The sequence below is a fragment of the Chrysochloris asiatica genome, unplaced genomic scaffold (genome assembly GCF_000296735.1).
Source record: "Chrysochloris asiatica unplaced genomic scaffold, ChrAsi1.0 scaffold00064, whole genome shotgun sequence".
In the NCBI taxonomy this organism is placed as follows: domain Eukaryota; kingdom Metazoa; phylum Chordata; class Mammalia; order Afrosoricida; family Chrysochloridae; genus Chrysochloris; species Chrysochloris asiatica.
Window position 1 is genome coordinate 7,657,822 of NW_006408582.1, and position 13,611 is coordinate 7,671,432.

At 43.3% G+C, this 13,611-nt stretch overlaps 1 protein-coding gene across 1 annotated transcript in view; it reads right to left on the reverse strand.

Moving 5' to 3' along the window:
• Nucleotides 1-5,474: 5,474 nt before the first annotated feature.
• The window catches only part of EPHX2 (epoxide hydrolase 2, cytoplasmic), a 75,527-nt gene continuing 67,390 nt past the window's right edge, over nt 5,475-13,611 (reverse strand). The window contains exons 14-18 of the mRNA XM_006864436.1: nt 11,687-11,789; nt 9,767-9,836; nt 6,272-6,352; nt 5,697-5,755; nt 5,475-5,553 (exon numbers count right to left, since the gene is read on the reverse strand). Coding sequence (XP_006864498.1) covers nt 5,475-5,553; nt 5,697-5,755; nt 6,272-6,352; nt 9,767-9,836; nt 11,687-11,789 — 392 coding nt within the window. The remainder of the gene's footprint in view (nt 5,554-5,696; nt 5,756-6,271; nt 6,353-9,766; nt 9,837-11,686; nt 11,790-13,611) is intronic.

The following is a 13,611-nucleotide window of genomic DNA, read 5'->3' on the forward strand; positions in this document are numbered from 1 at the left end:
TTGCTTTGTTCATTTGTGAAATATAATATGTAAAAGGGAAGCTATAGGGAGGAAGTTAAGATAAACTGTAGTTGCATGGAGGGGATTGTAATCTTTGAGATGCAACAAAGCCTATAATTTGTTGAATGTAAAGCTGATATCTTGGCTATTAACCTTCACTCAATTCACAATAAAAAGTTTAAAAGAAGAAAGTACAGACAGAATGCTCCTCAGTAGTTAGGATGGTAAGACTTCATTTCTTATACTTCACACATATTATCAGGAAGGACCAGTCCCTGGAGAAGGACATTATGCTTGGTAAAGTGGAGGATGGGTGAAATAAAAAAGACAACCTCCAATAAGATGGATTGGCACAGTGGCAGCAGCAATGGGTTCAAACATATCAACAATTGTGAGGATGGTGCTGAAAGGGCAGTGTTTCATTCTGTCATGCAAAGGGCTGCGGAATCAGAATGGACTCATTGGCACCTAACAGCAAAAGGTCATTGTCTCAGGGGTTCCACCAAGCTTTATCAGGCCAATAAATCTGATCTTTTTTCCTTTTTCTTTTTTTTTTAAATTTTGTTCTACATTCCTCTCCCACTCTGCCCAGGACCTCCCTTCTATGGTTCGATTGTGATCACAATCAGAACAGTTGGTAGTAGTAAATGGCCACTGTCTGCTTTGAAGTCCAGCACATTAACCCACCAAGCTTTATTGAAGGCTGTGGTTCATGAGGTTCATAAGCTCTTTGGACTGCATCCTTGAGTCTCTGATTTTCTTCACTCCTCTTTTCTCAAGATGGGAAGAGACGGATTGTTTTATCTTAGATGGTCATTTGCAAGCTTCTAAGACTCTAGTCACTATTCACCAAAGTAGAATGCCAAACACTGTCTTTATGGACTGTAACAAGTGACCTAGATGTCCCTCAAGATCACAGTTCTAAACTGTCAAGCCCAGTGACTCTGTCTCTTAGTTTATGGCTAAGTTTACATAACTTTGTCCCTTATATGCTATAACTGTATTTGCAGTATATACAAATATCTATAGACAAATGTCATCTGTTAAACCTATACATGCTTATAGATGTATTTCCTATGAGTACACCTACCATCCACACCTGTTTAGCTTATATATCTATTTGTGAATTATTGTTTGTTGTTACTGTTCTTGCAGGAATGTGTACCTCCCAGCATCTTCCTTTGCCTTAGTCATGCGTTGACCATGCCCCCCATCCTAAATGTGTATTGCCTTTCCCTTCAACCAAGTTAATACAGTTCTACTCCAGCCAGCCAGAGCTTACTTCTTTTATTTTGTGCACTGATTTAAGTATTCAGATACTAATTTTCTTGAGTACCTCATGAATCTCTGACAGCTGAACTGCCAGAGGTGAAATGTTATTTGAAAATAGCTTTGGGCCAGTTCCCCCAATCAGCACAAGAACAGAAACTCTGTTATAGGAACTTTCCCACTCATGTCTCTTGATGGCTGGTGGTGATGTCCTACTCAAAGCGCCTCAGAGAGTCTGCAGGCTTTCCTATCTGCAATAGCCCCCTCCCTGCTTTTGTAGTTCCTGCATGCTTATGTGACACTTTGCTGCCATCAGCTGTGGTTGTAGGAGAGTCCCCTGTTCTCTGTGCCCTATGTGGAGGCAGAACTTTGGAAATTCATCATGGCATCACACTGATGGTTACCCTCATCCAAGTGATCTGTTTATTTTGACTTGTTTTACCTCTTGTTTAAGATTTAATAATATTTATGGAGTACTGGTGTGGCGCTGTGGGTTAATGCGCTGGACTTTAAAGCCAGTTTGAACCACGTGGTCGGCGGTTCAAGGTCACCAGCCGCTTCTTGGAAACCCTATAGAGGGTCGCTACGGGCCGGAACTGACTCAACGGCACATAACGACAAACAAAAAATAATATTTATGGTGGTTATGTGCCGTGGAGTCGGTTCCAACTCTGTGACCCTGCACAGGGTTTCTGGGGCTGTAAATCTTTACAGGACCAGAAAACCTCATCTTTCTCCCACGGAACAGCTGGTAGTTTCGAACTGCTAAACTTGAGGTTAGCAGCCTGTAGCCCTGTGGGTTAATGCGTTGGATTGCAAAATCGGTTTGAACTGGGAGATTAACGGCTCAAGCTCACCAGCCGCTTCTCAGAAATCCTATACAGGGTTGCGTGGGGCGTAACCGACTCAACAACAGCATACTATTTATAGTATTTGTAGACAGGATATATTTTCTACGCTAGAACAGTGGACACCTATCAGAAAAGGAAAACTCTAGTATTTTCCAGGGAACCTGTCAACAGCGAGAACTTGGGAGAACTGGAGAAAAAAGGCAGTCCTGTTCCATCGCAGTCCGCACAGATTTTACTGCATTTGCTTTCTATGTCCTCTGGAGTCTTGAAATAAAAATAACATTGTATAATTAAATCATTTTGAAGATGTTGTTAAGTGCCGTGGAGTCGGTTCCGACTCATAGTGACCCTGCACAGGGTTTCCGAGGCTGTAAATCTTTACGGGAGCAGAAAGCCTCATCTTTCTCCAGAGGAACGGCTGGTAGTTTCGAACTGCTGACCTTGAGATTAGCAGCTCGATTCGTAACCACTACGCTGAAAGATACTTTAAGCAAATTCTCCTTAGAACATCATCTGAAAATGTTCCCTATCATCTCGGTGAACTACCATTGTCTCATCGCTGCAGCGGAGTGCCACAGAAACTCCCCAAAGTGGAAATGTATACACACACAGCTCGGGAGAGTCCTATTATTTTCTTGAATGACCTTAAGGCTTTTTTCCAGTCTAGTATATTCTAGGGGCCGCGATCTTGCATGAACTTGATTCATTCTACTCTTATTTGCCCAAAGAGTAGAATTTCTAAGGCATTTTTGACAGTTTATGGGGATTACTGGATAGAATCTTTGAAACTGGAACTATCAGGGAACAGTCTTCTCCATTTCTGCTTCTTCTAGGGAAGAAGATTCTAAGATTCTTTTTCTTTGCTTTCCCCAACCACTCCCTTACACATAAGTTTAGATACACTCTGTTAGTAAAACAATGCTATTTGGTTTATATAGTGATCCATCCCCTCACCCTAGGTAACAGATTTGCCTTTTAAATGAGCCCTTTCTCAGATCCAAAAGCATGTAGGTAATGGTATGGCTGGATACTTTTAACCCTCATAGGTCTTGTCCTAGGATACAACAGAAATCTTTTAGCTAATGCTCTATAGCACATTTTCTGTGCCAAGCACTGCTCCAGACATGTATTATTTCATTTAATACTGTAAGACAGGCACTCTTAAGGTACCCTTTTGATGAGGCAACTGAGGCTCAGGTTAGTTACACAGCTGGGAAGTGGCAGTCCAGAAGTCTTACAAAGATATTCTGTGTCCCGATTTAGAGATTTTTGTTTGGAAGATACAGCTGTATCTGAATTTAGACTCGGTCCCCAACCTAGTCATGTGACTTTGACTGTTGGACACTTTACTCTGAGTCTCAGCTACCCCACCTGTTAAATGAGAAGGCTCCTGAGAACAGAAGTATTCCAGGCACACAGAGGTACTTCATAAATGGCACATGCTAACATTCCCAATCTCTCTTTTTTTTCTACACACAGACACACATACTCCTTTTGATTGGCTAACTTAGTCCTCATTCAACTTGGAGAGTGCACATCCTCGCAAGCTATCCCTGAAAGAAGTGCCAAGAGGAAGGTGAGTGTATACTGGTATATGTTTGTGTACTATGCCAATGGAACCAGGAGAAAGGCATTTCCCCAGCCTGGTGAGTTTGGGAAAATCTTCATGAAGTAAGTGCCGATGGGAGTACATCAGGTGTGTGGACAGTATGGGCACAGGCTGAGGGTCAAGGAGAGTCAGTGTGGTCTGTGCAGGGGCTCTGGGGGACCATCGTGGCTAGAGGGCAGTTGGGAGTCAGTGAGTGAGTGGGGACAGAGCTAGGAGGGAGCTGGTGCCAGGCAGTCTCCTGTGCTTGGGGTTTATTCTGGATACAATAGGGAGGCACTGCAACATTCATGACCAGTCCCTGAGAGCTCCGCCTATTATTAGCCAGCTTGCTGGGAAGCCAGTTAAAGGCTGTTGTGGGTAGGACTGTGGGTATATGACAAGGGTCTGAAGGAAGCAGAGAAGCAACACTGTAGAGACAAATACCAGAGACACTGGATGCCTGACTGGATGCAAGGGAGTGGGTGAACCCAGAGAGGAAGACAGGGACGAGGTCTGTGCTGCTTAGTAGCCACTTGCCTTATGTGACTGTGTACACTGAAATTCATTAAAATTAAATCACATTTAAAATCCTCTTCCTCAGTCTTCTGAGTCACATCTCAAGTGCTCAACAGCTCTATGTGGCAAGCAACTGCTCTATGAGACAGCACAGAATGGCCCCTTTTCATCCTCTGGGCCAGTTTTTCTGTGTAGCACTGTTCGGGCGCATGCAGGGCCTGGTGGATCACAGTAGGACTGAAGAGCAGTGGGAAATGTAATCAGTCTACCTTCACCCTCACCAGGAGTCCTTGTGACACAGGAGGCACCTAAAAAGTCAGCGGTCAAAACCCATTAACCACTCCTTTGACAAAAGATGAAACTGTTTGCTCCCGTTTATAGATCAGGGATGTAAGGTAGGAGGAGCAGACCAGACACCCCTCACCCCCAACACCCTGCTAAACCACCAACAATCACAGGTAGAAGACGATAGATAACTAAATGAGGAGACAAAAAGAAGAAAAGCCTATGAGCTACGAGAACGTCAGAGATGGGCATTTTAAAGAATAAACACCCCTAGGCAGCCATGATGGATGTCTATCTCAGGGGCTTGCAGAGATGGGCCCGCTCATCTACCGAGTGTACTCTCACTTTCTATTAACACTGCTTTCTCACACTCCTGTTGTCTTGCTCATGTCTTGCATCCCTGACACCTCACCGGAATCTGCGACTCTTTGCTAGAAGTCCAAGAGAATTCCCATGGCATGTTCGGTAACCCTGTGAAACAGTTTTATTCTGCCCTATTGGGTGGATATGAATTGACTCCACGGCAGTGAGGCTTCATTCTCACATGAAAACAAAAAGCAGTACCACAGTTATCTGAGCTTTATTGAATCAAGGAGACAATCTCTGCTGAAACACTTCAAAATTAACTGCTGGCTTTGCACCCAAACGATGAATTGGTCAATTCAAGAGAAATCATCACTTGGCTGTCTCATTTTGTACCTCTGTAGGATACTAACCATTCTTAGAGATAAGGTGATACATTTATATCCAGAGAATGAATCACACATGATGTTTCTGCAGCTAAAATGGTATCATCCCTGATTCATTTCATTTATTAAAAATAAAAATCACTGTTTTTTGCATATCCCTTGAGCACAATGTTGCTGTTGTCAGAGGTGTGAGTAAGGTCATATCCAGACACCGGGATCAGCTCCTAAGAGAGGACAGTCCTGAAGTGCCTGTTGGGTGCTGCCACACACCACACCCTAGAGCTTCGAGATCACTGGTGGGTCTCTTGCATCTGTTTCCAACCACTCAACGAGGATTTGATTCAACTCGGCAGGCCTGGACAGGAAAAAAAAAAAAAATCAAACTTGTCTGGACCCCTTTACTCCACAGGGTTGCCAAGGGGGAGAGGGTGTCAGAGACAGGGCAGAATTAAAGTAGGAGAGCCTGCTCCACCACCCAGGGGCCCAGAATCTCCTTACTTTTCCATTTGTGTCCAGTGTCCACAATCCTTAATGTGTCCCCTCTTCAGGTGGGGAATCTGAAACAACATGCATACTTGCTGCCTTTTAGCCTGCCTCCTCTCCCTGTCTTCTCCCATTCTCTCTACTGGGCAAGTCTTAGTCATTATCAAGACTCAATTCAATGGTCAGCACCTCAATGAAGCCTTTGCTTCCAGCCGCATCTTCTGCCCTCCCAATGTCCTGCACGCCCCTCTCCTGTGTGTGCATCCTGTCGTGCTGGGACTAACTGATGAACAGTAAGCTCACAGAAGGCAGCCTTGTACCAGTCATGCCTACTACCAAGTATCATCCCAACACAAAACAAAAGCCTACAGAATAAATGAATGACTAGATGAGAGACAACATCCACACAGGGGAAAGCAGCATTAGTCATGATTACTGCTCCCAAGAGGCAGGCGACAGTGATTTAACTGGTGCTGCCTTCACCATGGAGATGGCTCAGCTGAAGGAGGTGTGTCTTCTGCTGCTGGCTTTCTCTGGGGCTCTTGCACTCTCTCTGTACCAGAGACCTCAGTGTAGGGCCACTCCCTTACCCAATTCTCCATATGTTTGGACATCTCTGGAATGAGCACGTGGTCATTTTCAGCAGTTACCATCAGGGCTGGAATCAGGATCTGGGGAGGGATAGGAGGAAATGAGAGCAGCTGGGGGACAAGAGAATCATCTCCTTCCTGTACTCCTTGCTCTCACCCTGGGCAAGAGTACCAGGTGGCTTACTCCACCACTGACTCACGCAGCAGCACCTCTGTGGTCCTGGTTTTTGGGCTTTGCTATATGTTGTGTGAGCAGTCACAACTATTACGGGAGATCTTTAAAATGATGATTTAGCAATGTAATCACCGACAAGGGTTTTGTGTATGTGCATGAACACGTGTGCTGGCCTCTCTCTGGGTGACTAATATTTATGGAACACAACTGATGGCATCCGAAAAGGAGGGGAAATGTCCGTGAGGGGAGATAAGATTGCTTGTCTCCAAATGAAATTAACATTGCAAGAAGATAGCCAGGATTCTTGAGAAAGGACTGGATACAACTGTTATCAGTGCAACATTAAAGGCAGAAACAAGGCCTTGTGTTTACCTACTGACAAATGAAGTGAATACAATCAGGCACTGTGAGATCCAGAAAGCCTCTGTTTATTCTTTGTTCTCATTCAACAATTAAGATTTTTCACAGTGGCACTACAGGATAATGCACTGGACCACAAGGTTGGTTTGAACCACAAGGTCAGAGGTTCAAGCTCATCAGTGCCCCTTGGAAACCTTATACAGGGTTGTAATTAGCCAGAACCAACTCAATGGCACTTAACAACAATTTGGTTTTGGTTAAGGAATCTCCACTGTTATTTACTTACATGCAGGACCAAGTGATTCTCACTCCACACCTCCCACCCCTCCTCCAGACCATCAGGGAAACCACATGAAGTCTGAAAGTGATTTTGTTGCTTAAACTAATCCTGAGGCTCCTATGAAATTCTGTTAGCTCTAGAAAATTCTGAGCCAAAATGTAAACTTGGTGGCAGGGGCATAGGAGGAAGTGGAAGAGGAGCAAGAAAAATCTGGAAAGTGATGGCAGAAGAGGGTCCTCAACCTTTGCTCCACCAAGGCTCATACATGTTCCTAACTCCTTTGAGAGATTTTCTCTGTCAAACTGCAATTTCTAGTGTTCGTCAGTCACAGATGATCCTGATTACAAGGCTAATTAGCAATCAGGCATTTTACATGCATGGACACATTTCATCCTCATAACTCTATAGAGGTGGGTACTGTTGTCATTTCCACATTACAGAACGGGAAATGAGGGAACAGAGTGTTTGTGTTACTTGCCCAAGGTCATCCGGGGATTAAACCCCAAACTTAATTCTGAGCTGACTCTTTTAACCACTCTATGACTATTTTGCCTCAAGACTTAACTACATGAGGTCAAGAGTTTCATGTCCTGTATTTACCTTTGTATCACCAAGGTCTACAAGAGTACCTGGCACTTGGTTGGTGCCCATTCATATACGAATGGATCATTGAGCTAACTGGGCCAAGTGCGTTGATGAAAACCTAGTTACTTGGGCAATCTCACTGTGGAAAATGCAGTTTCCCTTAGGTTTTTCATATTTGGGTGTGAACAGGAGAGTCCACCTCACCTACTGCCACTTCTGCTGGATACATGAGGAAACAGTAACAGGGGACTTGGCAGGGGCCATAATAATAATATGGAATTTTATTAATAAGGAATTAAAATGAAGAAATTGAGACATATTAATTGAGGAATTAAAATAAAGAAGTGAGACATGGGGAAACCTAGGCATAGAAGAATTCATTGTTTTAGCAGAGCTACAATGAAGTATTTTCTTTGGATGGCAAAGCCACAAGGAATAAATATTCTATGCACAGGCCCCTAGTTAATTTTTTCTTTTTGAATCATTCTCTGATTTATTCATGATTTTATTAGTATCCTTTTACTTTGGATTTTGACTCTCCTACACTTTAGTATATTTTTTTATTAAAAGTTAGAAGCCATATATTAGCTACATTTTATTCTACTTGTAATCATAGGTAGTTTTAATACTATATTAACAATGTTCTTAAGACTACTAGGAAAAAGGATTTGTCAGTTGAATTACTACCAGCTTAGGCTTAGTGATTATAAACATTCTTCCTTGTAGCCTTAGTTTAAGGTAATAAAGAATTCCTAAAAGCAACCAGGCCATAAATAAGGGCTGTGTGTACAAGAATTCTTAAAAACAATTAGACTATAGATAAGGGCTATGAGAATCTACAGTTACATAAATAACAAGTCTGATCAGTAATAGAGAAGTTGTTTTTCATAGCCTCAGTTTTTTAAATGTTCTGATAAGTGATATTTTTGTAAGCTATAAACAGATAGTGTATGGAAGAAGTTAATGGAGAGTTAATTGCACCTAACAACTAAAATTAACAAGACTTAATAGATAAAGGTTAAGAAACATATGTGAAGGTTAACTTGCTTCTCAGAGAAAAGAATAGATTTATGTAGGAACAAATGTTTAACTAAAAGGTTTCAAGGTGCCAAGATGTCTCAATATGCCTTGATGTCTGTAACTTCTCATCTTTGTTGTAAATCTAAGGGTCGTAAACCATGAAGAATGTGCCTCAGAATAGATTGTATTTTGAAGACATTGATTACTATGAAAGCAATGTTTTTTGTAACGGTATATAAGGGGGTTGTAAGATAGAATAAAAAAAGAAGGTAAGAAGGAAGGAAAAGGAGTAGTGTAGAAAGTAATGTAGAGAAGGAAAGGAGAAAGGGAGAGTGAAGAGTAAGTAAAGAAATGGAAGGGGATTAAAAAAAGCAGGAGGGGAATGAAAGCAGGAGCAGGGGAAGGGAGAAAAGAAGCAGAAGAGATGAGCAGGAGAGCAGGGGAGTAAAGAATGAGCAGGACAGTAAAGAATGAGAGAAGAATAAAGCATGTAATAAGAAGATTTTGAATTCATCATAACTTATTGACTCCGTGTAATTCTTTTTCTGCCCATGTCGCACCCCCCTTCGGAGAAAAAAACCTTGAAATAAATTTGCTGGGGCTGGCTCCCGGCAGGGACTGACATGGTCAAGGACACAACCAAAGGCTAAATGAGAACATCTAAGGATCCTTCTCTGAACCCTGGGCTCCATTATCCACATCACCTGTGGAAGTCCCCATTAGGGTAATCCCTGGGGGAGTTATCCCAGACCATATACTGCCCTGATCTAGGGAAGGCCTAGGAGATCAGGGCTTCTAATTGATGCTTCAGTTACCTGGTCATGCCCCTGCTCTGGCCCCAACTCTACCATTTCAAGAGAAACACCAGCAAAAAACAAACAAAAAACCATCCTAAGAAGAAACCCTGGAGTGGAGCCCCCTCCAGAAACCCCGGAGGAAATAGCATATGAAGGGAGAAAGCGTGAGGCTAGTCTATCCACCCCAACTGAAAAGACTACCAAAGGCATGTCAGGTCAAGCCAATGAGAAAGCCCAGAGGATGCTCCTGGAGAGACACCACTGGACTTAGCACTCACCTTCCGTCCCACACTTTTGCAGCCCCACTGCCAGTTCCTGTCCATGTTTCGATACCAGTTTAAGGGGCCTCTGTTGCAGGCAGGGTTAGGGGAAGGGAGGGTTTCCGGGAAGAATAAAACAAGAAAGCTTTAGTAGGTAACAATGCTACAAACCCGTATAGTGATCACCTATGCAAAAAAAGTTATCCGAAGAACAGCAAATATTATGCAGGAAGAAGTGAAGAGAGCACAGAATTGCCTTCTAGTTACGCATTGTCTCAACAAGGACATAATGCGTGGGTACAGGGCCCAGATTCGAGGGCTGGGGACAGCCTCTTAGATGGACTTGCAGCAACATGAGGAAGCTGGTCCACAGCACTGCCCGTGTGCCCTGAAGGTTGTGAGTGTTTGAAGGTGGGGCAATTCCTGAAGGTGAAATGACTCTAGGTTTGGCTCCTTCACTATTGGAGAAGCCACTCCTCTGCCTGAGAAAACCCCATGAAAGGGGTTTCTTCCTGCATAATATTTGCTGTTCTTCGGATAACTTTTTTTGCATGAAAGGGGGACATCAGGAGGTGATACAGAGAGCCCTCCTCCCAGGTGAGCGTGGCACCAGGGCTGTGCCAGGTATACAACTGGGCCTTCGGACCCTCTAGGCTCCTCCAGGGAAAAGAAGGAGACTGGAAATACTTTGGGCAAGTCATCAGGCCCTTTGAGACTTCTACTTTTTCCTTCTTCTATAATGATCGAATGAGGCCTATTTCTAAGTCTGAGTATCTTTAGTTGTTAGTACATGCAGCCCCTAAACAGGGGGCTTGCTTTAAAAAAAAAACAAAAAACAAGATAGGAAAGAGTTGTAAGTTGTGGTGACAATGTTAGGCCTAAAGAGCTGGTGTCGCAGTGCTCATATCAAAGGTTGTAACACAGTGACAACTCATGGGGTCTGGGTAGTCAGAGCCAGGTAATGTTCAACTCTTTGGCCATTTCCAGATCGTTGGATTTGAGTGAAGAACAGGGGAGTAAAGAGAGACGTATAATCAAAATGCCAGCCTTCAAGACTGGTGACCACCATGGGATGTCATGTAATCCTCAAATATCTGCAGTATTCAGATATGTGCAGGGATATGCAGGAGAGGGATTTTAGAGTTGTTCTCTATGATTCTAGAGCAGGGTCCCTTAACTGTGGTATAAAAATAGATCTGAGAAAAGGGGATGAAAGACTGCTGCAATATGCTGCAATAAGGATGAACCTTGCAAACTTGCTAAATGAATGAAGCCAGCAAAGGCTTTGTGTAAATCAGACAGTGTATAAATTATATGATATTGGCAGGAGAGGAAAACCCATACACAGAAAGCTAACTGGTGGTTGCCTAGGGCTGTTAGGGTGATGGGTGGGGGCCAGTAATGGTGAATAATTGCTAAAGGATACAGAACTTCTCTTTGGGATGATGAAGATGTCTGAAATTGAATGTGGTGATGGCTGTACAACTCTGTGAAAATATAATAAAAAGCACTGAATTTTAAACTCTGAATGGGTGAATTATATGGCATGTGAATTATAAGGTACTAAAGCTGTTACAAAAAATAGTAACAGAGAGAGAAAAGATCTCACCACCACTAAAAATGTACACAATTTTACAGTTACATTTGTGTGTGTGTATTTATGAAGAAAGAAAGCAGAGCTAACATCTGATTCTCAGAGGGGTCTGTAACTGACAAAAGATTAAAAAGCTCTGCACTGGGTGGGGCCAGTAGACAGACGGTAGAGCAAGCTGGATTTTTCCAAACTAGAGCAGGCTGCATTTCAAGACAGTGAGTTCCTGACCCTGGAGGAATCCAAGCAGAGGGAGTTAGTTAGGTCTTCCCCTCCCTCCTGAGAGCTGGAGCCTGCCTCTTAGCTGCCCATCTCCCACATGCATTTGGGTACCACTCTCTCTTTACCTGAAACCAGACTTCTTGAACTGCTGCACATAGAACTGGATTTCCTCCTCGGTTATCATTGTGCTGAGACTGGGCTCATCTGGGATTTTCACCATTAATCCTCCTGCAAAAGGTCACTGGTGTTCTGCCTCATCCTCAGCACCAGGGCTAAATTCTAACAACGATGTTCCTAATTGAGGTGAGGCACCTATTTACCCTGGGGTTTCTGAAATTATAACCAAGGGGATAATAGTATTCCTTCATTTGTTCTCTTTTCCTTTTCTTAAATGAGCCATCTCCTCTCACGGCCCAACCTTGTGAACTTGTGATCATTCTGGAATCCAGAGGCTCTAGAGGTGGATGCATTATCCACACAGGAACTCCAGGGTAAGCCACACTCCTCCCCTCTTTCAAAAAGAGACTTAGGTCTCGGTTCCAGGATGACATGGTTTTAGGCCTTTTTTTAGTATGTTTTTTGGAGGGCAGGGGTAAGGTTTCTAGCTATATCCTAAGCCCAAAATGGGTGTAGGGCCTAGGATACAGCTAGAAACCTTACCCCTGCCCTCCAAAAAACATACTAAATTTTCATTTTAAAATAGCTTAATTCATTATGCCTCTTTTTGGATGGTTCTACTGAGATGCTTAAGATTTTCAGTGATATTTCGGTTTCTCCTTTAACCCACTGCTATGGAATCGATTCTGACTCACAGTGATCTCATACAGGGTTTCTGAGACTGTAAATCTTTATAGGAACAGACAGCCTCATCTGTTTCCCACAGAAGCTGGAGGGTTGGGACTGATGGGTGGCCTTGTGGTTAGCAGTCCAGTGCTTATCCTAAAGCACCACCAGCGCTCCTTCTTGCTGTTGTTGAGTGCCATCAAGTCAATTCCGACTCATAGCAACACTGTATAGGGTTTCTGAGAAGTAGCTGGTGAGTTTGAACTGCCAACCTTGGGGCTCCTTAGGCTGGAAGAAAACTGAGGGCAGGAAGCACCTCACAGATCCTTCCATGGTGTCCTCTTGCCAAGAATGTAAACCATGTCTGGGCAGTACCCAGTCCCCTGACAGCTGATAGCCCAGGGACCACTGCCATTTCACAGGGGACAACTCTAATGGGAATTTATTCATGTTGGTGCTGAACATACTATCTTACCATTTTTCAGGCCCATGAAGCCTTTGAGGCACAGAAGCTGGGTAATCAGACTTTGTGAGACCTCCTCCTGACTAAGCCCCTTGACCCTTCCATCAGACTGGATACCCCCATCTCCCTGTGACTTCAGCCCCTGTCACATGCACACGCCTCTCCACCTGCATCATTACTATTTGTCCACCTCCCCACAGACTGTGGGACTACACAACAACAACAACAAGTAAAGATTACAGTGGGATTAACGGTGAAGGGTGCCCCCAATGTGGGTTAATGCGCTAGACTGCAAGGTTGGTTTGAGCCACCAGGAAAAGTGGAGAAAATTTTGAAACAAAATACAATCATAAAAAGACCAGATAGAGACTGAAGGACCCCTGAGACTATAGCTGTTGGTCACCTATTAAGCCTGAAACTGAACTCGTCCCTGTGGTTCAATTTTCAGCCAAGCAATAAATAGGTATGTAGAGTGGACAGCAACACTAAGGAGGTACACACATCATAGAATGGTCAATCACTTGAGATCAAAAGGACAGCATTTATCTAAGGGTAAAATTCAGAAGGGAGGGGACAGGAGGAGGAATGGAAATAAGCAATGCAGGGAGGAAGTTGAGGTGGTTGCAGTCATTGAGGCGAAATGAAACATATGATTGGTTGAATGTAAAACTGATGATGTGCTCTGTAAATCTTCCATCAATTTAAAATAAAAAGTAAAAAAAAAAACCACCCCAAAACCTGGACATCAGTTTTTATGAAAAAGCACACTAGCATAATACTGAATAAAAATCAAAGTGAATAATG